This window comes from Triturus cristatus, chromosome 6 (genome assembly GCF_964204655.1).
Source record: "Triturus cristatus chromosome 6, aTriCri1.1, whole genome shotgun sequence".
NCBI lineage: Eukaryota > Metazoa > Chordata > Amphibia > Caudata > Salamandridae > Triturus > Triturus cristatus.
Genome location: NC_140589.1, coordinates 1,442,552,234 through 1,442,578,850, shown reverse-complemented (window position 1 = coordinate 1,442,578,850; position 26,617 = coordinate 1,442,552,234). Strand labels below are relative to the sequence as shown.

At 42.8% G+C, this 26,617-nt stretch overlaps 1 protein-coding gene across 1 annotated transcript in view; it reads left to right on the top strand.

Annotated features, from left to right (window-relative positions):
• The window catches only part of LOC146821513 (uncharacterized), a 436,639-nt gene that overhangs the window by 374,138 nt on the left and 35,884 nt on the right, over positions 1-26,617 (top strand). Inside the window, exons 16-18 of the mRNA XM_085612507.1 lie at positions 5,693-5,927; positions 12,027-12,205; positions 18,497-18,636. Coding sequence (XP_085468633.1) covers positions 5,693-5,927; positions 12,027-12,205; positions 18,497-18,636 — 554 coding nt within the window. The remainder of the gene's footprint in view (positions 1-5,692; positions 5,928-12,026; positions 12,206-18,496; positions 18,637-26,617) is intronic.

Here is a 26,617-nt window from a genome sequence, read left to right as displayed (position 1 = left end):
ATTTTGACAACTTTTTGACTGCTGGGGATGGGAGAAGCATTCATCCAAAATGAAGTTTGCTTTACTATATGAACGTTTACGCACAGAAGAATTAAAAAATTTTGACCATGTCCCTGAAATTATAGCAGTTTTGGAAGGTTGTATGAATTCACAGAGGATTGAACAGCAATTTTCAGCGAAAGATTTGTACTAGAGCATCATGGGTGTCTTTTTACAAGGAAATAAATGGCACATGAGTATCTAGATAACTACATATCAGCTTTAGGAGGTCTTGTTGACACTTGCAAATTTGAGGGAATAGTAGATCAATATGCCCGTGGTCAAGTATTGAGCTTTTGTTATTGCAAGATGATTCAGGAAAGTTTACTGTGTTAGCAAGACCCCTCTTTGGATGAAACATTACATTTGGCAATAGGTATAGAATTGATTCAGACATCCAAGGAATGTAATACTACTATTGAACTATTGAAGAGTTCTAGAACAAGAATCAAGTCAGATAATTTTAGCCTTAAGTGTGTTTCTAGAACAGGCTTAATTCTAAGTGTGGTCATGCTTTGGGGACGCAATATTTAAAGTACAAAAAGTTAGGGTATTTGGCCAACATGTGACTTAGTAGCAATAGTAAAGTGCAAATCATCAAGGTTGTGAAAGTCTCAGGTCCATTGCAGGTTTCTCGTTACGAACTAGATTTTTCTATTGAGATTCTGGTTGGACGCAAAGATGGAGAGCCAATTTGAATAATATCAAATGGAGATGTTGAAAAATTACAGTTATAAGCTCTGGTTCTCCCATTACTCTAACTCTTCTGAATGGGTCTCTATAAGTCTGGAAAAGCATATGCCTGTCAAAACCCTATAAGTGCTGCCATTAGATATTTAAATTAAAACATCTTTGTGGATTGCCACTCACTTCCTAATATTCAAGAGCAATTGGCGAGGAAGGGTGATGCAAAATTCTCCTCTCCCATCAATCTCTGGCTTAGCATATCAAGAAATCTCCTTAGCAAAAGACAGCAGATCATTAACTGCTTTTGTCATGCATTTTGGGGCCTTTAGATACCTATGTATGCCATTCAGACGTATGTCTACAACTGCAATCTTTTACAAACTTGTGTACAATTTGTTTGGTCAGGAAAAAAATGCCTCTGCATACCGGGATGATATTCTGATTTTTTAAAGACTTCATAAGAATGCTCAGTAGTTCTTGAGACAGTGTTGCATTGATTGTCTATTCGTGGAATGACTGTCAAGAAGGAAAACTGTACTTTTTTTTACAGATACTATTAGTTATTTGGGGCATTTGACTACTTATGAAGGGATTAAACCCAAGCATGATCTTTTTTTGTGCCATTAATGTTACTCCCGATTCCCAAGAATATGTAACAGGTAATATAATTTTCAGGGTGTGTAAATACTATGCCTTTGTTCCAGGTTTCCACTTGTTACTAAACCATTTGAGAGTTTGCTATGCAAATCGTGTTGAAGAATATATTGCAATTGAGAAGTTCAAATCTATGGTTATAAATGCACCCGCTCTCCAATCATCTAATCCAAATGCTGCAAGTGTAGCAGCCGTTAATGAAAGTTGTGTGGGAATTGGTGCGGTTCTTACAGAAGTATTGCTGGTAACAAAAATCAAGAAAGGATTGTTTTCTAGATGTTTGAAGAAGTCAGAAATGTGTTAGAGCACAGTAGACAGGGTGCCACTGGTATATGTTTGGCCCCTAGAGTACTTTAAGGGCTATTTGTTGGGAAGGAAATTTTACTCTACTGCTCATAAGTCGCTTGTGTTTCTGCTCGGTGGAAAGGATATTGGGAAAGCTAGCCCTAGCATAGTGAGATTGCTATCACAGCTTCAGGAGTTTAATTTTAATATTCACTCAACTCTATGTGGAAATAATTCAAGGGGTGATTTTCTCTCCAGATTTCCAGTGAGTACCAATTTCCAAGACAATTTGGAGGATGACAGCAAATGTGTAGTTGGAGCATTTTTTGTCAGAAGTTGAACCATTTTTCAAGTTGACTGGCTAAAGTGCCTGTTGAAGATGAGGAACTTTTTCCAGTTAAGGGATATGTTGTTCATGAATGGCAACATTAGAGATGGTTGAGTTAAGAGGTGAAAGTCTGGTCCAAAGTTGAGATAAATTAAGTGTTCAATGTGAGTTTGTAATTAGAGGAGATAAGACTGTACCTCCCAATGAAATCCGAAGAAAATTGGTGGATTTGGCACATTATGGACATTCAGGGCTCACTTCAACTAGGAAACAAATTGAACTACACTGTTGCTGGCCTATTTAGAAAATTTGTAAAATCTGTTTTTGGATCATGTAATGCTTGCACATCCGCTGATAGATATTTTGTGATTCAGGGTATTCAACTGATCCTGTTTAAGTTTCTGAATTCATCCTGGGAAAAATTGCTATTGATTTTATGAGACCAATATCCTATGATTGTAAGACCATATCATAAATATTATGCAAAATTGTAACAGATTTATAATTGTACATGCAAATTATAATTCCAATTGGATTTATTATCAGTTTATTAGCACGATGGAGGCTAAAGAGGTGATTAACCTTTTGAGGCATCTTTTTGGGATTGAAGGTTATCCTATATCTCTGGTTCAGACCATGAGATGCAGTTTTTACCATCTGAATTTGCTGATTTTCTGAAGAAAATGGAAGTAAAGCACATCAGAGCCCCTCTTTATTGTCCCCTTGCGAATGGATCAATGGAGAGACCCAATAGGATTTAAAAGATTGAATACCTTTGGCATTTAATGCTAATTTTAATGTTGAGAGAACTGAACAAGAGAGAATGTAGAATTAAAATGTGATTCCACATTCTGAGGCTAGAATGACACTGTTTTTTTATTCAGGAGGAGAGAACCAGTGCCCAAGTTGCATCCTAAATGGCTACATTCTAGAGAAACTGTGAAACTATAAAACAAATTTGAGTAGTAAAACAAAGCAACTTAAAAGCAAACGTTATTATGACACGAAGATCAATGTAGTAGACGATGAATTAATGATTGGTGATACAATAAAAATCAGGCGTCTTGATTGAGTCATGAGAGGGCACTTAGAAGTTTATCAAACTAACTCTGTGCAGACTTCCCAGATCTACAACGGCCCCTCTAAGAGCCAGGCTCATTATGGACTCAAAAAGAAACTGCCACATTTACCCCGACCGCAGAGCTCTTAACTGGCTACCATTTGAAGCAAGAATTACACTAAAAATCACTTGCATGACTCACAAAGCCATTCATCACAATACTTCGAGTTATCTGGCCCAGAAACTGGTGCTCTCATGTGGCAAGAGATCCTCCAGAAGTTCCAGCAATCATCTTCTGAAACCACAACGATTTGCCAAAAAGAAAACCTACAACCGTGCCTTCTCTGGAATCGCTCCTAGGATATGGAATGCACTGCCCCCAAAAACCAGACATAATCCCTCTACTGCCTCTTTCAAGAAAGAAATAAAATCTCTACTCATGGGTAAATTCACATGATCAGTGTATCTAACTCTCATAACGGATGTTTGAATTGCAAGACACAATTATGGCATACATTGTTCTTTTGTTCATCTTTCTTCCCTTGTAAAGTGCTCTGATACCCGCAAGGGTCATGTTCACGCTATATAAAACCTTCAAAATAAATAAATAAAATAAATAAATGCAAGTGTCAAAGGTGTCTATAACGTATTCTGATAGTGAAACAAGGGCACTATAGTATTAGTGGACCATCTTCGGCCATCTGACCATTGTTCTGACAAGACAAGAGTAGTTGCTCACAGGTGGGTAATAATGATGATCAACCTACTCACCTATTTCTGTTCCAAGTGGCAGCTCAAGAAATAGTAATTCTCGATTGGATACTGTAGAAGATTCTTTGATGGCCAGTGATAGTTTATCTAATGAGGACTCCACTTCTGGAACACGGGTTTACTAGGTCACGTTTCCCAAAACGCTGCTAATAATGTGTTAGTTAGTTAAAGACGTGAGACCTACTAATAATGATAATTTGGAGCACTCCCTTGAATTCATCGTTTAGGAATGGGTCTAGTGTTAGGAATAGACACCCTATTGTAACACTTAGGGCTTATGTTTGTTATTAGTTTCATTTACCTTCACTGTTTCTTTTGTTTGCTTATGTAAAAGGGGGAGGGTATGTTGTAATGTACAAGTAGTATTGTATTGTATTGTTTGTTTGACCTTAGGTTAAGTTAGATGCTATGTGCTGCAACTACATATTTAAAACATCCATACTACTTCTACAGGCAGCTTGAGTCACTTCACACACATACACACACATACATATGCACTCTCTCGCGCACACACACACACACACTCTTTCGCTCTCTCTTTTATCTCTCTCTCTCCAGGTCCCTTGCCTTTGTAGCTCATTTGTCAGTCTCATTTGAGTCAGTGTTATCATTTTACATTTGTCTCAATTACTTTGTAACTGAAGAAGGCCATCACTCCACTCTGGTTATACTTGGAAGTAGTTCTTGTTTTGAGAATTCTGTATAAGAATGTAGAACCCCTACATGTATGTGAGGTGATTATTATTGGTGATAAAATAATGAGGTACATTCAGGAGGCAAGTGGCTGTGGTTGTTGGATGGGTCATCAGTGGGTTTGTTGAAGTGACCAAGGATTATGCTGTCTGTATAAATTTGTTAAGGTATCAAGTACGGATATGATGAGTCCTAGAGAGTAATAGCAATGCCAGCGGTGTGTACGTAGTGGAGCAGGTGATATATCAGATGGCATAGAAATAGGAGGAGTGAAAAAGGTTGTTGGGGAAGAATAATTTGATAGTAGCAAAGATGGAAAGGTGGTACTTTAACCACACCACATCATGGCGTTGCAGTACAGCCTTAGTCAAAGTCTCCACAACACTCACTTGCAGAAGAAATCTTGGCTATCCATGTGTTTGTGATGGAAAGCAGTGGTCTTTTCTGGTAATTAAGTCTTGGATGGTGGTAAGGTTATCAAAAGAACTTTGCACAAGGTTCTCAGAAATGGAGGTTAAATGGTTGGTGATGTAAATAGATGTGATGGTATGCTTGTTAAAGGAGGTTGAAAGCTATCCTTGTATTGATGAGTAGGAAATAGTGGGGCATATGAATCAGGTTTGAGGTATGTTGTTGTATTTACCTTCAAAGTTGTGCAACCTTGTTATGGACAAGTCCTTGCATGTACATGATTGAGAATGTGGGTATCGAAAGAGTTAGGCAGAGAGCTCATCACCTTATTTACAATATGCATGCAACAAAATTATAACTTATTACAGTTGAGTAAAATGTTAGACTGTTTATGTACGTGCAGATCGTCATTTTTGCATGCAACAATTTTTAGAAAAGTTCTGTCTTATTTTTTAATTTTTCATTGAACCTTTGATTTTAATATTTTCATTTTTGTAGTAGGGGAATGGAAGTCTTTTATGTGAAACAAGTTTTCAGCCCTTTACCCAATCATTTATCAGAACATGAATTCCAACCTGAATATGTCTTTGCTTAGAAGTCAGGTAGCGCAACAGTTAAGCCACTGGCCTGCCCTGCTACTTGATTCTGATACAATTTGAGAATTCCTAAAACAAGTTCTTATTATACCCAGTCTATGTGGCTAAAAGTGAGCATATTGATTGTTAGCATGCACTTTAAACAGCTTTTTTTTTTAATACACCTAGATCAAGCGTGGTGGCAAGCATGGAAGGCTGCCGAGGAAGCAAAAGCACCAAAGAAAGTGCAAGAACCAGCCGGGAAAATACCAGCTCCTCCTATGGCAAGCAGTAGAGGAAAAGGCACCACCTCTTCCATAAAAGGAGCAGCTGCACCACCAATTGCAAAACCCACCCCACCGAGCACGAGGGGAGCCCCGAGAGGTGGGAATGTTGGTCGAGGAGCTGCTTCCGTTGCAGCTAGGTAATCGTAAAATGACTGCAAAGGCCATATTCCTAGCCACGTATTGCCCTTTGTTTTTGCCTGTTTTAAATACTATTTCTGTTCCAGTTAATCAAAGGACTTATGCTCAGACTGAGGTGGGGTATGACACAGTGTTTCCAGGAAGGAGGGCAGTGCTTGCAAAGATAGCACTGAATGTGCTTGCAAAATTAATACGTGTAATACATGCAAACACTACACATGTTATCTGCAAGTTTTGCAGCAGTAAAGCTTGACCTGTTTCTATACTTGCTGGATGGTTACATGAAAAAACAATGGTGGCTATGCCATTCAACCCCGCACATTTATATAGCAAGGTAACGTAGCGGCAATGTTGTTGGTAAGAACATAGAAAACGTTTCTATTTGCAGTGGTTATTCGGTATTAGACCCTGCCACCAGGGGTGTTGTAACCAGAACCCACGAATCCTGGTTGACAATATTCAATAGAAAAAACGAATCACACTCACACACAGTCCATGATTGGAGTATACGTTCAATATAATAATCTTCTTGTTTCAGAATTGTAGTGTTAAAGGTGCTTTATTCTCTGCACAAGCATGTAGCAGTTCAGTAGAAGTACATTCTTCTTTACAGATAGGCAGCCGACACGTGTTTCGTCCGTAGACTTCCTCAAGGCTGCAAAATGATATAAATAAGTGGTATCTCTACATGTGTACAGCTTGTCAGGGACACAATTAAAAAAAATGTAGTGTACATCACCATAGGTGCTCAATGTTATAGCGTAGTGTCTTGATGATTCAGGTGTGGAGAGTCCAAGAGATGGTTGGTATAAGGAGAATTAAGTTAGTAGATAATCCATAGAGAAATACCAAGAGTTTAAGATAGGTTTAGGAAATAGTTTTATAGCAAGTCAGCATGCAGTGAAGCAGTAAATAATTGCATTCCAAGTAGAGAGAAAACTCAAGTGAATCCAATCCAAGAGTGCCAAGTGAGAAGTAGAACTGGTGCACACGGATTATGACATCTGTGATAGACCTATTGTGTGTACTAATCTAAAAATGTACCTGTATGTTAGAGATAATGTTAAACTAAATGGCGTCTCTTATGGTAAAATGAGAAAGAATAACGCTGTAGAAGAAGCTAAGAAAAGAGGAAACAAGTTACTTCTGGGATCCAACTCAGAACAAACATTTGCAATGCAATAGGTCTCGCAGTTACGAGAGTTTCAGCTATTGGCATTGTAAATAGCAATGCCTATTATTTGCAATGTCAATCGCTCAAACTCGCGTAAATGTGAGACCTATGCTTGTTAAGAAACAGTCTGGGGTGTCGTATCAGACACATAAAGTGAACATCAAAAGTGCTAATTTAAAACAGGGCCTGCCACTCACTGTTTTGGAGAGGAGCGAGACCTGAAAATGCGGGACAAATGAAGGTCATAAACCAAACAAAAGCAAGATTTTACGAACAAATACATTTGAATGAAACACCAGCAGAATGGTTTAAATAGGACACATTTTGAAATTGATATAAAAAACAGTGAGGCAAATAACACTTTTATCGATATGAATATAGGCATCACTAAAACTGGATACCTTCTCGGGCAGCACTGGTCTCCTGGTGAAGTGCTTCCAGCCATATGTCCTCACTAAGGGTGCGTGAGAGGCTTTAGGTGGACAGTGACACTGGCACTCAAGTCAGTAAGCCGACCCCCTAGCCTGACTCCTGAGCCCCGCAGCTCCCTCTGACAACATTGTCTATTGTATCCTGTCCCAATGTGCACATCCAAAGTATCGTGAAAGGTGAGTTCTTAGGTCAGTGGGCAACCTCCAAGAAGGTGGGGGAGGGGGTAGAAAGCAGGGAATTCACTCACAAACCCTCAGAACGGGGGAGTGAGGAAGCCGTAGCGCGCGCGCGCCCCAGTGTGTGCTTCTGCCAGGACACGCAGATAAAGGGCTCCAAGGCGGCGCTCTCTGGCCCTTGGCCTTTGAAATGGTCATAATCCCATGGCCAGAGCTCCACTCTTCCCGAACTTACCATGGCACTGGTGTCGCTGCAGCACTCGCCCACCCTGAGCACCGCATCCTTACCAAGCACCAGGGAGGTAAGCACGACAGGATGCCGGTAGGGGAGGTTGGGAAAAGATGGGGCATGGCTGCTGGTTAGGCAGCGTGACGAATGATGCGGCAGCCAACTTCTTATGCGCCCGCAGCATGGGAGTGGGGACTGGACGGGTGCTCCACACCGCCCGGAAATCCGATGCGGACCAAGCCACCTGGAAGGAAGAGAAAGTGAAAGAGCGCCATGCGCGCGCTTTGTTTAAACGCCAGCCCTACGTGGGGACAGGAGATGTGCACGTGTACGGAGTGCACATCTCCTGTCCGTACGCGTGCACATCTCCTGTCCCCCTTTGGCAGAGAAACCGACGACAATAGGTCTCGCCAATGCAAGCAGCGCATACGCTGCATCGCTAGGCGAGACCTAAAAAAGTGGATGGAAGAGGATAAGTAGAATTGCAAGTTTCTTGGGGGGGGGTGAAAAACGTACAAATCGCAAAAACGTCTAAAAAAAAAACCTGAGGACAATTGAACAAGGTTATAATTCACAAGTAAATTAAGGTAGGATAGCCCAGCAGGCCAGGAAAGTATACATTGGATAAGCTCAGTCACTGGATAACATATATTCTGAATACAAATTATTTTGGTTATGGGCATCCCTAGGATAGTGTAATCAAAAACAACAGACATGAGACCAGTGGTATCAGATTTGGTCTCCCACGAGCTAAGTGGTGATCTAGTTTCCAATATACATTAGAAATGATTAGCATGGTCCACATAAGTGTGTCCAATTGTGTTGTTGAAACCCACAAGATTAATTACAATACACAGTAGGGTAGTAAAGGATAGGGAATGGTACGCATCAACATTCAAGTACTGGAGGCAATGCTTACCAAAATGATATCCGTAATGGTAAAAATTAATGGCATAGGAGTATAACATATAATGTGGAGATTAGGCTATGCTACGATGCCCGTGTCTAAGATGTAAGTGACGTGCACGTAAACTAAAATGAAGTTACCTCAATGATTGAGTTATATAGTACCATCCAAAACCCCATCTTGCGGAAAATAAATGTTCAGCGCAAGACCTTGATAAGTCTAAATTAAAAAAACAGAACAAAGCAGTCAAAGTCTGAGCGGCATCGGGGCCTCTATATAAAAGGTGTTCCAGCACAGGAGTACAGAAAAACCGTCTATGAGAGCAACGGCGTAGGAAGGGGGGTGCGGTGGGTGCGGGTCGCCCCGAGTGTCATCACTGAGGGGGGTGACAAAATGGCAAAACTATGTGTTTTTAAAATACAATAAAAAATTGGGGTCTCTCAACACTTGCTTGGGGAAAAAAAAAAATAATATTTAAAACGAGTGGTGCGCAGCAAAGAAAAAAACAGAAAGGCAAAGCTTTAAGTATCTTATTTTTCCTTCTTTTAATAATTTCAATGGGGGGGGGGGGTTACAAGAAATTTTCCGCACCGGGTACCACCTGACCTTGTTAAGCCACTGTATTAGAGTTGAGTCCAAAATATTGATTTGGTCTTTTCAGTGCTTAATTTGTGGCAGTGTTTTCCAGTGCTCAGCACCGGGTCATATTTGTAACCACCGGCACATATTTATTTGAACCCACCACATTGTGGCTGTATGTGTTTATTTTTAAGCAACGTTCATTAGTGGAGCATTACATTATTTACTATAGTTTTAAGAAATGATAAAACCTTAACTTTAACCAGCAATTAAAAAGAAAGTGGATTGTGCCAGCTGCAGTGAACCAGTGAGTAATACCTTGGGCCCTGGCACTTAATTTTTTACAAATTAAGTACTGAGTGTTTTTATTAGAAGATGAACAGATGGCTACATAGATCAATCGAGGTAGCTGATTTTGTCAAGGCTGAGAACAACGGGTAAAATAAGTATCCAGTGAATGTGTTGATCATAAGTAGCTGATTGTTAAGAAGATCTGATTTCAGTTCGAAGTTTCCCAAAAATCAGGAGGGTCACTGAGACTAAGTATGACATGTAAAAAAATTGTGTTTCAGTCGTAGCTGAAGTCAATTATAGGCCTATAAACAAAGGCTCTCTAAGTGACGAGAAAAATGTCCAATGGATTAGGTAACTAGAGCATCGGAGAAAGGCATAAAAAGCCATTCAGGAACAAAGTTTCTGTAGCTCAAGAGCGCATCATTTTGTGTTTGAGGGCTATTGGCTTTGTTAGTGTTTGCGCCATAGTGAAGTAGCCAATCCCATCAATCAAAAAACAGAATTGTCAAAGGGAGATCATTTGGCTTTGCCAGTGATTATTTGTGTGTAGCATCCAAAGTATTTACCTTCAGTATCGCTTGAGTACCCTCAAGTCTGAACCTGTAAACATTAGATCTGAGCTGCATTTCAAACTTTGAACATTCAAATCTTATGGAACAAACAAGTCATAAACTAACGCGTGTTGTGGCTTTTGTTTGATTCTCCACACCACCAACTCTGATGTGTTGTGTTCAGCCAGGCATGTGGGTTAGGATTCAGAAGGAACCAACAGTATTGAATAATGCCGGGCAGATTTTATCCTGTGATTTATTACATTTCTGCTCCAAAAGCATCTATTGTATCCAGCCATCAATTCAATTTTTCTCACTTTTAAGGTATTCTTACCAATTGTAAGTACCTTTCCACACAACAGGACACTAGGACATGCTTTGATAAACACGAATAATTAATGTATTGCAATATTTCAAACAAAAGAGCAGAGAAACATTGTTTTAATTTATCCTCGTTTTTGCACTAATAGACATTAGTAAAATATTGAAACCTCCAGATGTTTTGAGGGCACAATGAACAGAATACCATGTTCTTTTGCTTTAAACGCTTGCTTCAGACGTGGCTGCTGTACACGGCGAGGTATTCACCTCACCGAACATGAAACAAGTCTTCCGCTCTGGATGTCAAACCTGCTGCTTTTAAATGGTATCAACGATGAAGTAGTGCTCGGGTCTCACTGCTAATTATGTTTTCTATGTACATTTAAGATGCATTTTTTTCCAGCATGAGCTGACATAGTAGCTGTAATAGCCGGTGTTTAGGTCTCGCCTGACCCAGCGCATGCGCTGGTCTGGCGAGACTTATTGAGAGGGCTCCAAAAAGTGCTACCAGGCCAGCCTAGAGCTACAGTGCATGTGCGCAGGCGCGTGCGCCGCGCTTTACCGCAATTACTTTCACTTTCGCGGCCGCACGGTCGCTTTGATGTTTGATCGTGATCCCGATCGCGATCACTTTAACTTTCACTGCCGCTTTGCATAGCCAATAGGTCACGCTTTTGGGACCTTATAAGTATTTAGTTATGCAACTGTTGCATGGCTAAACACTTTATAAGGTCCCAAAGGCGAGACCTATTGGCTATGCCAATGCTTGTTTAGCTAGTGCTTCGTACTATATTCCTGCAGTTTCTAAGCGCAGTATATAATGAATTGTACCTACTTTACAGACCTTAGACAAATGTAAGTCTCAATTGGTCTTTTAGTGATTCTAACTTGTGATATGCATATCACAGCAGATGGCAGCAGTAACCACTTAATACAGCCATTTTACCGACTTCATACATACAACTAAAACACAAATACTGAAAATGTAAAGAATAAATAGTTTAATTTTCAAATGCCTCGTGTTGAAAACAGTTAGTAAGCATATTTTACTGACATGTACATCAAAGTTTAGAATTAAATTTGGTTAGCATTAGTCTTATTGCTGGGGGTGCATGGCTTGGGTGGGGTTAGCCTTAGGTTTAGAGAATAGGTTAGGTATAGGATTAGCATTAGGCCAGGCTCAGGCTTAAATTTAGTTTTCGACTTTAATTTACAATTAAGCATAGGCTGGTTTGAGGGTCAGGTTTAGGCATATATTTAGTGGTGGGTCTTTACATTTGTTTTTCTTTATTATTTATGCATTTCTGGGTTTACGTTTTTTAGATTATCATAGTAACTTTTGCAATCATGTTTGAAATGTTGATATTTATTGTTTGCTTTTTAGTGTAATAATTTATGAGTAACTAATTTGTACATTCTCTTACAATTCTACCAGAGGGCGGGGCACCAGTGGCTCTACAGCTGGTAAAACCACGGAGACGGTGTCAGCCAAACCTAAACTTGCAAATACTACATCTGGAAAACCGGTGAAGGTAGCACCCGTTCCGCCAGCTGCGGGCTTGGCAGAAAAGTCTGTTGCTGCACAGCCTGAAGTGAAGCCTGTCCCTGCTCCAGGTAAAAGAAATGAGTTCTACAATGTACATGTGTGTGTTTTCTAGACTGAGACTGCATACACAGGGAGGCGCAGTGCTTAATTTGAGCTGGTAGTCTCCTGTGGTCGGCACCAACACTTAGGTGCCGATTACGATCCGGTAAAAACCGGGTACGAACCGTCGGTCGGAGCGTATTCTCCGTCCGATTCGTACCCGGTTGTAAAACTTTACAAACATGGAATTACGATTCGCACGGAAACACCATTTCCGTGCGAATCGTAAAAAACACCGACCGACGAAAATATGCATACGACTGTGATCCGGGAATGGTGCGGCGTGACGTCGGGACGCTTCCAGGCAGCGTTTCACGACCCAGGAAGTACGATTCGAACCGACAGCAGTCCGGACGGCAATATTTTCACGGCACCCAAAAAGTGCCGGAAAAGCGAAGTACGGCGCGAAACGACCAGAGTAGGTGGCCCGGTAAGCGCCGTACCCCCCCCCCAGCCCCCGTATGTACGCGCCGAACCCCCCCCAGCCCCCGTATGTACACGCCAAACCCCCCCCAGCCCCCATACGTTCGAGTCGACCCCCCCCAGCCCCGTACGTTCGAGTCGACCCCCCGTGTATGTACACCCGTGTACATGTCGAACTGTACGTGTCGTACCCCCCGTGTATGTACACCCGTGTCGAACTGTACGTGTCCGTGTACGTTCGAGTCGTACATACACGGGTGGGGGTACGACTCGAACGTACACGGGTGTACATACACGGGGGTACGACACGTACAGCTCGACACATACACGGGTGTACATACACGGGTGGGGGTACGACTCGAACGTACACGGGTGTACATACACGGGGGGTACGACACGTACACGGGTGTACATACACGGGTGGGGGTACGACTCGAACGTACATGGGTGTACATACACGGGGGTACGACACGTACAGTTCGACACGTACACGGGTGTACATACACGGGGGGTACGACTCGAACGTACACGGGTGTACATACACGGGGGGTACGACACGTACACGGGTGTACATACACGGGTGGGGGTACGACTCGAACGTACACGGGTGTACATACACGGGGGGTACGACACGTACAGTTCGACACGTACACGGGTGTACATACACGGGGGGGGTCGACTCGAACGTACGGGGCTGGGGGGGGGGTCGACTCAAACGTACGGGGCTGGGGGGGGTCGACTCGAACGTACGGGGGCTGGGGGGGGGGTTCGGCGCGTACCGGGCACCTGTTTGGACGTCTCCATGGTTGCTATGGGAGTTCGGTGCGGACGGGCTTTTTACCATACGGTTGTAAAATCGGATGCCCGGGACGGATTGTACTTGCACGGTCGGACTTCGCTTTTCACGTTTGTATGGTCAATCGTCCGAGGACGTGTCGGACACTTTTTCCGACCCGAGGACGTGTGGGGAATTATTCTCAATGCGATTGGTATGGACTTTTTCCCATGCGAATCGTACTTGCCAGTTTGTACGGCACTTGTACGATTCGTACGGTTAAAAGACCGGATACGAGTCGTACGGGAATTTTTTTTACCGGATCGTGATCGGCACCCAAATTGTTAACACCGGCACTTAAGACGGTCCGCCACATGGTGGACCTGGTTGTCTAATTTAGAGATGAACACAACAGCAGTTGTTTACTAATTCAATATACATAAAAAATGACTAATGGCTGCCTCCTGAGGTATTTTATTGCTTTGGGGTTCTGTAATAGTCTTAATTGTAGCGTTTGTAGGAGTGTGATGGTAAGTGGTTGTGTTGGGACTGTCATTGGCAGCGCTCGCAGGGACAATGGGTGGAGCAAGCTGCAGTAGCCTTCTGGCAAGGGCCCCAGTGCTCCCCCCACACAAATTAAGCACAGGGGGTACAGCCGGAGTGATCTAGGACCAAGAAGGAGCTGCTAGGCATTTTGTTCGTGCTTAATGACGGGCTCCTAGAAGGGATAGGTCTTAAGCTTCATTGCAAAGGGATGCTATTCCAGATTTTGGGAGTGCAGATCAAAAAGACACAAGTTCTTTCTTTTGTTAGTGATGTTATTGATTCCCGTTTTCTATTGGACTTTTCCGGCCAGATAGACACTAGTTGTTACCACCTTGTATGTGGTGCAGTGTGTCGAGAGAATTATGGGGGCTTGATGATGTGGGGGGTCAGTGTAGGTCTTTTACTGTTGGGGTGATGTGGTTGAACTTTCTTACCCTTGGAGTCTTGCTGTGGCATGTGGGCGCTCTTCGGTGGGTCCAGGATGGAGTCAGGAACACCAGCAAGAATGGTGTTGCCACCAGCCAGGCGAGAGAGGACCAGAGTGTTGATTATAGTTCTGAAGCTTTCTGCTGGGATTTGGAGTTTAATTTTCTTGCTATTTGGGTCTTCTAGATGATAAGGATTTGAAGAAGTTTCTATCCAGAATAGAGTTAAGAGATGTGACATTCAAGTCAAGTTATGGGGTCCACTTTTATATTAAGAATTTAAATCTGAAGATTTGTAAGACCCAACCGCCAGGGGTCTGATTTAGCATGAAATAGTGTTCTAAGGGCTCCTGCAAAAGACTGCCATCGGGGAAGCAATTGTGAGGGCAAAGGTCCCTTTCTCAATGCAGAGGTCCTCCTGAGCTTTTTCAGTTCCTCTCACCAACAGGGAAGGATTTTATTTTAGCTTCTTCAAGCTTCAAAGGAGACTAAAATTACACTCAACAATGTATAGTTATTTGTTTTGTGCCAACAATATACACCTTTAGCACCACTGGGTCAGAATTGGAGTTCCTGATCTGATGGTGTGTGGGTTTTGTCAGACTCCTGAGTGTAATGGTCCACAAGGATAAGTAAACTGTAACCAGAATCAACTGTGGCCTGTTCATAGATAGGCCATCACACAGCATAGACATGTGGATTAATCGCCTCTTCCCCATGGCGGGTGTATTTCCAAATATTGAAGGAATGCAAATGCCTAAATTGGTCCATCCTGACCAGAAATGTTTTTTCCAGGATTGTACCACTTTGTTAAATGCTAGGAGGCTATTTGTAATCCTGGAGGAGGCAACTTTGGTATGGCCCTATTCTGCTCTTCTGCCTTTGATATTGAGAAGGTCTCTAATGTGGTAAATTAACAGTTTCTGTTCCAGCCCTGTAGGAATTTTGGCATCGGAGGGCCATGAAGAATATCCCTGTTATAAGCATGACCAATGGCTAGCGTTGAAGTATACAAAATAATGTCTGACTCAGGGAGCAAGATGAGTGCTGCAGGGCTGCAACTTGTCCCAGCTAAATTACGGGTGGAGCACTGTCTGTGGTACATCCCACTAAGTGAGGGAATCCACTTGGTATCACGTAACGCAGATGATATGTTGATATTTTGCTATTCATCGGAGATGTGAGGATTGGTACAGCAGCAAATGATGCCTCTCTGTGTGAGTTTGAGTCTGTTACCAGATTAAAATTAAATTGGATTAAACCTCGTCTTTTCCCCACTAAGAAGAGGACTGAACCTTAACTGCATAATATGCTGATATTAAATGGAAACCATATGCCTTTTGTTATTTAGTCATTACAGTGTACTACATAGAGGCTTACATTCTGATCAGTAATCTGGGGACAGCAATTGCAGTGCTGCATACCCAGGTAACTTTTTTTAAAGTTATACCCTCAAATGTGGTGGAATGAATTGCAGTGGTTAAAATAGTGATGCTTCCATGCCTCTGCTATTATCTTACCAACGTCCCAGGATTGCTACTGTGGTCAATTTTCTGTTACCTAGAAGTCATCCTGGGTGACCTAAATGTGATGTAAGGGTAGACATAGGGGGGATTTGTTCAAATTAATTGTTCTATCTGTCCGCTCATCTACAATGGGGGGGCGTGCTGGCAGAAACACAGACAGATATCCTGGTAGCCAAGCTCCAAGAAGGCATGCTAAATCATATGTTCCTTAGCATGTCAATCATACCACGGTCTCTCGCCTGATTAGCGCAGGTCGCGTTGACCTGTCTGCAAAGAGCACTCTGTGGTATGCGGCAAATCAAGCCCTATGCCCTCTCTTATGACGGATTATAAGCCTCATAAAGTGCAATTCCTAATCCATTGGGTGTTGATAGAGGTGGTACATAAGCTGTGGGGGATTAGAAACATCAAACCTCAAACACATGGGCTAATATATTTTCTGTAATGGTAGTCGGTTGATCTTATTGTTAAATAAGGCTCTGCTAGGGATCTCGGGAATTTTCTTAGATGATTTGAAGGATACATGGGAGATGGACCTGTGTGGAGTCCTCAGCGACTCAAAATGGACTAGTATATTGGCTTACCTCCACAAAGAATTGCAAAATGCCAATAAGTAAATTCAATTTAACTTCTTACACAGAGCATCCATGACACCAAAGAAAATCTATAGCATTCCCTACATTGCATTAAGATTCACTTAGCCCTATTGTGGGTGCACAGCGGCACTGTTTGGCACATGGTGTGGGAATGCCCAATAATCATAGAATATTGGGCGGAGGTGATTAGCACTGTAGAGAAACTGGTTGGACAAAGGGACTTGGGCAAGGCAGAATGTTGTGTGCGAAAAACAAGTTTCTGAATCTCATGTTATTGACAGCTAGAAGGACAATAACCATGATATGGAGGTTCCGTGTGTCTCCACCAATTGCAAAATGACAAAATGCAATAGCGCAGTGGTCAGAGGAGGAGGGCCAGGCACTCTGTAGAGAAGACGAGATTCAGGAAATCCCTGATAACTCAAAAGTGGGATATGCCATTACAGGCATTTATAACTACCTGTAGAAGGTATTTTTTTCCTATATTAAATTCAGCTACATTGATGCACGGAAGGGGTGCTATATCAAACTTGTTAAAGTAGATCTTCAGATCCAGGTTGGTTTCAAATATTGCTGCTCAGACTTATAATCATTTTCTCTTAGGAACAAAGTTCCTCTCAAATCGGCCAGCTCTGATTAAATAGTACACATTCAAAAAGAGAATCTGAATGAGTCGCGCTACTGCGTGTGAACTCTTTAAGTCTTTGTTCAGCAACAGAGCTGATTCTGGCACTTTCATTCATGAAACAGGATTTGCTAACTGTCCCTTATGTTGGCTGTCAAATTCTGCTAAGTGTGTATGTTTGTTAGTTTTCAAAATCCTTCAGTAAGTCCAGCTATATGTGAATGTGTGATCAATCCTGCTATGTATTATACAAACCAAAGAATATGAACCTACTTTGACTTGTACTTGTGTCGCCCTTCTATTTTAAAATTACGCGACCTCCTCAGATGTATCTGTAAAATGTACCTTTGTCTTGAATTTGACCCTGTCCTTATTTTTTCACATTTATTGCCCAGGATTTACCACTTTTCTAGGTATTCACCCTACTTTGGGCATGTGCCTTGAGAGACAGCACAATGTGGCAAAGTAGGCAATAAACTATGTGCCGAGAGCTTGGTGCTGCATCAATCCTCAAGAGGATCTTTAGCCTCCTTCAAATGCCAAGGAACCTCTTGAGGGTTGATGAGGTACCAAACTGCACTCAACTTTGTAGGGACATGCAGTGCATCACAAAGACTAGGGTAAAGGGTGTGCATGTGCAAACATAGTATGTTTCTCATTGAAGGAGATATACATATGTGCACCCCATATCCTCGTTTGGACAACATGGGTGGTTGCCATTCAGCATGTCCCTCTGCAGCCTTTTGGAAGCTTTCACAGTAACACAGTAATTCTCTCATTTTCATGGATGTGTTCCCATGCTAATGAGAAATTGTCACTTTTTAAATACACGCCCACTGGTACAGTTTTCACATTTATAGTGTTAGTGACGGGGCTTAAAAGCTGGATCTGATTAATGAAGGGCAAAGAGCACTTGTTCATGTATGGGAAATGCACTGAAATCCTTTGTCTATGATTTGCAGCTTTTATATTGTGCTCAGAGATGTTTCCAATGACACGTAGTTAAGCAATGCAATTTGAAGTCAAGGTATAAAAGAAAAACTTTGTAAAATGCAATTGATGTGTGTTCTCAATACAAAAAGTGTAAATTTATGATTAGATGCCCAATATTGGGGAATTCTAATTTCAGAAAATATGCACACTTGCCTCAGTCTTTCTAAGATTAGTAGGCCATAAACCATGATATTGTTTTACTGTAACACTATTGTGAATTTACAGAATTTCAGTCATAATCAACTATTTCACAATATTTGCTCACGTATATTCAGTTTTGCTAGTGTACGGGCATTCTGGCAAATGGTTGTCATGCTATGTTGTAGATTTTTTTTTTTTGTTTTTTTACAGATTCTGTGACTGGCCCAGTGCAAATCAACAGAGTCTCCTATGTGCCTCGCCTCGGCCTAGCACGGGCCCTGTCTCGAACACCAGAAACATTAACTGAAGCCTGCCGCCTTTATGAAGAAGTTATAGTTATGGCTCCAGAGGTACACATTGGTTTTCACTGCTTCTTGTTGCTATGCACATTCTAAGTGTGTGTTCAATGGAAGTTCTCTATATTATGCCTGCTGTAGTCAAGTAATAGATAATTCACTGCAAAAACAACATTTGTATAATTGCTGTTATGCTGATTCATTTTTTGGTTTATGTATGGGATAACGTTCCATCTGCTGTACATTATAAGGATATAGCAAGTCACCAAGATGTTTCATGACCATTTAGAGGAACAAAGCCAAATACCTAGTTCCTTTATAAGGTGATGGAGCTCCAAGATGATTTGCTATATCCTTATAATTTAGGACAGGGGATACTTTAATCCTTATCAGTCATGATCATACCATCATCCTTCCCACAAACTTCTTAAATGTTTAGTTTCTTGCTCTTTCATGTTCATTGCTGAGAAGAAGAATATAAGCAGAACCTGGACTGTGACATTAAACACGCCAAAAAGCAGCTAGTCATTTTTGCAAAAAAGCGATCAGAATCAGCTTAATAAAATTTGTGTCCAAAGGACTGTGGCTCAGATTGTGTAGAAACATGCAAAAATGATATCTTTTCTGCAATAATCTATAGTGTGGGGAAAAAAACGTGGTGCAATAAATATCACCTTCTCTAAATCACTTTTTCTTTTTGGAAAAGGATACCTGAAGAAGGAAGGCTAGTTCACATTTTCCTTGATTAAATTGTAGCTCTAGTTATGCTTTTCACCCTGGCTGCAAACTCTGGTAGAAGGCATTGTGATGTCACAAATCAACTGCAATATGTTATAATAGTTTAGCAGCGTTGCAATTTCTTTATTACAGTTGACCGGAGATGTCACTAGTCATGTGTAATAAGAAAATTCGATACAGGCTTTTATAAAGGAATTGCAGGCATCCATGTATTTTATATGACAAAAATTAGGGAACATTTAGGATAAAAACATTTTTTATTCATTGAAATTTACAAATTGGGAACAGGAGGACAGCAGGCACTTATTGGCCATTTGCTAGCCTACTTTGACAAGTTGTTTGTCCTTTACCTTCTTAAGAGAAACAGAAGGTCTGCCAATCACATCTAACAGTCCAAAGACCTGATGCATTACAAGGAATATATCAACAGGATGGACAGAAGATTTGATGGAGACAACGATATCAATAAAACAGTCCCCGGGAAGACATGTTCTTCAATAGCTTTTTTGGTTCCTCTACCCACCCCCTTTCTGTACCTAAATATCTAAGGTCCATTAGTAGCATGGCATACTGCTCCCACTTCTGAATAATTCAGAAATACAATAACCAACTTGTATGTGCTACAATAAAAGTTGGATCAATACCTATCAGAATGATTTCAATCACAAAAATAAGTTGTACTGGACTCGAAAATCATATATATATGATATATATATATATATATATATATATATATATTATATATATATCATATGTATATATATATATTTGATAAAAACCATAATTTTGACCAGTTCCCCAAATTTATCTCCATTCCTGTACCATCAGAGGTAGAAAATCTTTGGATATATCTGTTCAGATTTACCATTCCTTCATTTTTAGTTATTGTATTTGCTAATTGAAGATAAGAAGCCTCTTTCTGCTTTTCCAAATTTATTTGTGTCTTATTTGAACATAAATGGTCTCAATGCCAACTGGGAAATCTGTGGCCACCAAAAAATAAAAGAGACGATAGAAGGACAAGGGCCTGCGTCCTATCTTAGACCTTCAGAACGTCAATGGCTTCCTATGGAAGGAGAAGTTCAAGATGCTCACACTTGCTCAGGTCTTGTCTGCCCTAGACCCGCAAGACTGAATGGTAGCGTTGGACTTGCAGGATGCTTATTTTCGTATCCCCATCCTGCCGGCCCATCGGCGTTACCTGCGGTTCACGGTAGGCCACGAGCATTTTCAGTTCACTGTGCTCCCTTTTGGCCTTACCAGCGCCCCTCGGGTGTTCACGAAAGTGATGGCGGTGCTCTCAGCTCATCTGTGCAGATCAGGGGTTTCAGTCTTCCCCTATCTCGATGACTGGTTGTTTTAAGGCGGGATCGCCCCAGGCAGTCATCTCCCACCTCCAGACTACGGCCGACTTCCTGCATTTGCTGGGGTTCTCCATCAATGTGCGGAAGTCGCACCTGATTCCCTCTCAGAAGCTCCTCTTTATCGAAGCGGTTCTGGACACGGCTCAGTTTCGGGTTTCTCCTCCCAAACAGCGAGTCCGGGACATTCGGGCTATGATTTTTGATATTTCGGCCCTTGTCCTGGGTTTTGCCCAGGATGACCTTGAGGCTGCTGGGCCTCATGGCCTCCTGCATCCTGCTGACCAATCATGCCAGATGGCATATGCGGGCTCTGCAGTGGGACCTGAAGTTCCAGTGGGCTCAGCATCAAGGGGACCTGTCCGAGTACGTCCAGATCTCGGAGGGCAATGCACAACAGTTGCAGTGGTGGCTCACAAACCAGCATTGGGTCAGCGGCAGGTCACTCTCACTTCCCCAACCGGAGCACACAGTAGTGACGGATGTGTCCCTCCCTGGATGGGGCGGCCATATGGGAGAGACGGAGATCAGAGGCCTCTGGTCTCCAGCAGAGTCCAGGCTCCATATCAACCTTCTGGAGCTCCGGGCAATCCTACTTGCACTGAAGCCATTCCTTCCCTCTGTCAAGGGGAGAGTAGTGCAGGTGTTCACAGACAACACCACTGTCATGTGGTACTGCAACAAGCAAGGTGGGGTGGGGTCGTGGACCCTATGTCAGGAGGCTCTGAATCTCTGGACATGGCTGGAACGTCTAGGCATTTCTTTGGTGGTTCAACACTTGGCATGTTCTTTGAACGCCAGGGCGGACGAACTCAGCCGCAGGTACATGATGGATCACGAATGACGTCTTCACTCGGAGGTGTTGCAAGGTCTCTTTCAACAGTGGGGAGAGCCTTGGTTAGATCTATTCGCCACCGAAGAGAAAGCGCAATGTCAGCATTTCTGCGCGTTGGAATTTCCAAGCAGCACTTGCTCGGCGAAGCTTTTCATCACGAGTGGAGTTGCGGTCTGTTGTATGCCTTTTTGCCTATACCACTTCTGCCCAGAGTGCTGAAGAAGATCAGGCGCGACCGGGCCCAAATCATTTATGTGGCTCCGGACTGGGCTCAAAGAGTTTGGTATCCCGAGCTACTCAGTATGAGTGTGGATTCCCTGACCCGACTGCCTCTTTGGGAGGATCTTCTGTCGCAGCAGCAGGGGTCGGTCCTCCACGGAACCTGTCCAGCCTCCACCTCTTTGCGTGGGGATTGAGCGGCGACAGTTGATTCCATTTGACTCTCCTCCTGAAGTCTGTGATATCATTCTGGCAGCCAGGCGTCCCTCCACTTAATCTGTCAGGCAGCCACGTGGGCCTCTCTGCACACTTTTACTAAGCATTATTGCCTTGACAGTCAAGTCTGGAGAGACGGCTTCTTTGGCCGTTCTGTTCCCCGTGACTTTCTGGTGTGATCTTGGTTCGCAGACCCACCACTGGGGTTGGTATTGCTGGGGTATCTATCTAAGGTAAGGAATCTATCACTAACGTGTCTCTTTCAGATGCACAAGTTACTTACCTTCGGTAACGATATATCTGTAAGAGATATTAGTTAGTGATAGATTCCCTACCGCCCCACCCATCCTCCCCGTTCTGCAAACTGATTTCTAGGGTTAAGGTCATCCCTTTCAGGGCACTAGTTTCAATGCACCAGTAGTCAGCATCTTGCATGGCTCTGCGTTCCTGGCGCGGAAAGTCGTGTACAGAACTAACGTCAGCATGCGAGGGCGGCGTCTAAGTAGCTGCCGCAACGTCATCCCGGCGATCATGACGCCTACAACGGATGTGGAGCCGCACGACGCCACCTTCCGACGCGCAGGGGTACTGCTGATGAAAACTTTCCAGATCCATCTGACGCCTGGGGGTAATTCTAAGGTAAGGAATCTATCACTAACTAATGTCTCATACAGATATATCGTTACCGAAGGTAAGTAACTTGTGCATATATTCTTAAAAACGAGGTCACATGTTTTAACCTCTTCCATCATATATTTTGTGGGACCAATTTTAAATAGATGTATTTATTTATTTATTTTTTAGATTTATACAGCGCGTACAATTGCCCGTTGGCGTCTCGGCGCTAGAAACTTTGAATGTATTCCCGAGGTTAAGCCGGTAACTATTCTTGATCAAACAGCCAGGTCTTTATCTTTCTGCGGAAATGCATCAGAGATGGGCTGTCTTTGATGGATGCTGGCAGGGAGTTCCATAACCTGGGAGCTGTCACAAGGAAGCGTCCATCGCCCCAGTTAACTGTTTTTGTTCGTGGTATTTGAAGGATTTTAAGGTTGTTAGATCGGAGCGATCTTATGGAGGACTGGTATCTGAGATGGGATTTCAGGAAATGTGGACCACAGTTGTGCAATGCTTTATAGAGTATGCACAGCGCTTTAAACTTGATCCGGTTTCGAATCTTGAGCCAATGCAAGTCCCTTATAGTCTCAGAGATTGGTGAGAACTTAGGGATTCCAGACAGGAGGCGGGCTGCAGCATTCTGGATGGTCTGCATTTTGTTGGTCACTCTTGCTTGGGCGTTGATGAATAAGCCGTTACAATAGTCAAGAGATGACAGCACGAGGGCGCTTACCAGCGTCTTACCTGCTGAGGTTGGTAAAAACGGCATGATTTTCTTGATCAACCTAAGTTTGTGATGGGCTGTTGCTGCTATTTTATTTGAGTGGACCATAAAATTTAATTTATCGTCAAAAATCACCCCTAGATTTCTGACGGTGATGGCTGGTGTAGGTGGTGTTCCGTGCGTGGGGGCCACCAGGTGTTTGACCATCCTGGGGAGAGATGTCCAAATATGACGACCTCCGTTTTTTCGGCATTTAACTTTAGACAGTTAGAGGCCATCCACTCACCGATCGCCCGCATGCCCTCTTGGAAGGTTTCAGCCACCTTGTCTCCATTCCCGTTAATGGCCAACACAAGCTGGGTGTCATCCGCGTACGAAGTAAGGCTCATCCCAGAGGCCTTGATGACAGAGGCCAGGTCCGACACGTAGATATTGAATAGTGTCGGACTAAGGGATGAGCCTTGGGGAACTCCACACGGTAGTGACAGCTTGTGCGATTGGAAGGGCCCCAGTGTGACCACCTGTGATCTACCGGCCAAGAAGGAGGAGAGCAGATTTCTAGCCATGTGGCGGATACCCAGGTTTTCGGCACGGTCGACCAAGATCTTGTGGTCGACCGTGTCGAAGGCTGCCGACAGATCGAGCAGTACGAGTATTGCTGTACCTCCCTGGTCCCGGATCACTCTTATGTCCTCTGTAGCTTTTATTAAGGCAGTTTCGGTTCCATGGAACTTGCAGAAACCAAATTGGGTGTTATCCAGTAGTTGATGTTTTTCTATGACCTCTGAGAGTTGTGAGTTCATAGCCTTTTCCACTACTTTAGCTTAAAAGAGGCGACTGGCTATGGGGTGGTAGTTTTTTGGTTGGTCCGTGTCCAAATTAACTTTCTTAAGTAGGGGTTTGACCAAGGTATTTTTAAGGGAGTCAGGGTATATCCCAGTTCTGAACATTGTGTTGCAGATTGATACAATGTCAGGGGAGAGATAGTCCATGATCGGACGAATGACTTTTAGAGGACAAGGATCTAATGCTGAGCCTGATTTGATTGTGGCCGTTGTTTCCTTGATTTGTGTTTCTCCAAGGTCTAAGAACTGAGAAAGTTCGATATTGTTGGTCCCGTTGTTAGATATGGGGGGGCTGATTACTGTTTTTGTGGAGAATGCTTGATATATATCATTTACCTTTGTGAAAAAGAAATCAGCCAGAGAATCACAAAAGACTTGGGATTGTGGAGGATTCAGGTCCGGTGCGTTTCCCGATAAGACCTTAGTTATCTCAAAAAGTTTTTTACTTGAGTTTTCAGCAGAATTGATTTGTTCAGTGAAATAAGATTTTTTTGTCTCGACAATAAGAGCTTTGTATTGTCGAGTGCTTCCTTATAGCTGGTCTTGCTTTCCGCGCTGTAGGATCTGCGCCAATGTCTCTCCCTGTTTCTACAGAATTGCCTCTTAATACGGAGCTCCTCTGTAAACCATGGGGCTGATGGCGTTGCTCTGTTTCTAGAGAGTATTTTAGTTGGGGCTATGGAGTGGGTGGCGGTACCTATCCACTCCTGAAATTGTCGTGTGGCCAAGTTTGGATCAAATGTTGAGTCAGGGCGAGTTTTTTCAAGTAAACTCGTTAGCTCAGCGTGATCGATGTCCTTCCAAACTTTGATGGTTTGTGGTTTCGGTACAGAGTGGGGTCTGAGTCTATTTAATGTGACTGATATTTTTATAAAAATGGCGAAGTGGTCGTCCATGGCATTGGTAAGGTATCTATTATATTAACGCCTTGCATATTAGTAAAAATGCCGTCTAACATGTGACCGGCTATATGGGTGGGGGTGGTTACCAGTTGCCGAAGACTCATGGTGTGCATGTCTGATATCAAGGACTGGGTATCTTTGTCAGATGCATTCTCAAGATGGAAGTTCAAGTCGCCCAATAATGTAAATGAGTCTTCCAGCGCTGGAGCTTCCAGTATTGCACCCAGATTTGCTAGAAAGTTGGTGCGAGAGCCTGGTGGTCGATATAGTAGGATGCCTTTAAAATGAAACGATGGGGTGAGTTTAAGATCGAAAAGAAGGGCTTCGCAAGAGGTGGAGTGAATGTGAGATATTCTGACCGTTATGTGGTCGCGGGCGATGATAGCTAGTCCTCCTCCGCGCTGCCCCACTCTATCTAAGCGATAAGCGTTATAGGCTGGGGGGGGTCGCAACTGCCATGTCAGGATCGGATGCTCCATCCGTCCATGTCTCCGTGAGAAAGAGACAATCAAGGTTGTTGTTAATAATAAGATCATGTATTTCTTGCCGGTGCTTGACAAGAGATCGTGCATTGATTAGTGCAGCGGTGATGTCTGAAGACATAGATGCAGTCACAGCATGCGTTTTGATTTTTTCATTCATTATCTGTAGCTTCACGTTACAGTGGGGACATGTACATTTTGTGGTATCTGACCATAGGTGTGGATTATATTGAGGAGTGGATTTGGGGTAGATGTGGGGAGCCTGTCGCGGGGATTGATCAGAGGTTCTGGCCCCTGGCCCGGTCTCGGCACGGACGAGCACAGACGAGCTTGCCTTATGCGCGCCTTCGGCGCGCATTCGTCGCGCCCGCTACGCTCGTCCGCTGCGCTTCCGGAACATACACATATTTGAAGGAAGGGAGCAATGCGAGAGGCGTGGCCTCAAGGTGGGCGTGTCCCAGTCAGGGGGAGGGGAATGAAGTTGGCGGGAAAACGGCGATTTTGCCCTTACCAGTGCTCGTAGATGTGTATAATAAATAAATAGATGTGTTCCTCTAGAAATGTACTAATCTATTATTATACATGAAAACTGTAGGGAAATCCAAAAGCCTTAAACTGATATCTGGTATAAATGGGATGGGTCATCCATGACGCAGCTGATGTGAATCAAAGATTCTTTTTAATGTGTTTTTCTGACACTTCTTTAATAACAAAGTGGGATGTAACCAAAAACTAAGCAATTATACCAAATGCAATAGGATAACAGGTTTGTGTGGTCAAACTATCATTTCTGGAATCTGGGACAGTTGATGTGCTGTATTATTCAAGAGGTGAGAGATAAGAGTAAAATGCTTCCTTTATAGGAAAATAAGTTTACTTTGTTATAAAAGTTGTCTCTTATCAAATCTGACTTAATTTAGGAAAGAACTACCTCTCACAAGCGGAGTGTCTCATGTCGAGAGTTAAGAACACTGGCAACAGTAAAAAGGCATCTGTAGACAAGGTTAAATCCACAGCCAAAAGAGTTAAGACATGGATGGTAGATCCAGCACGAAAATGTCCAGATCTTTGTACAAAAATGATCAAAAGAACATG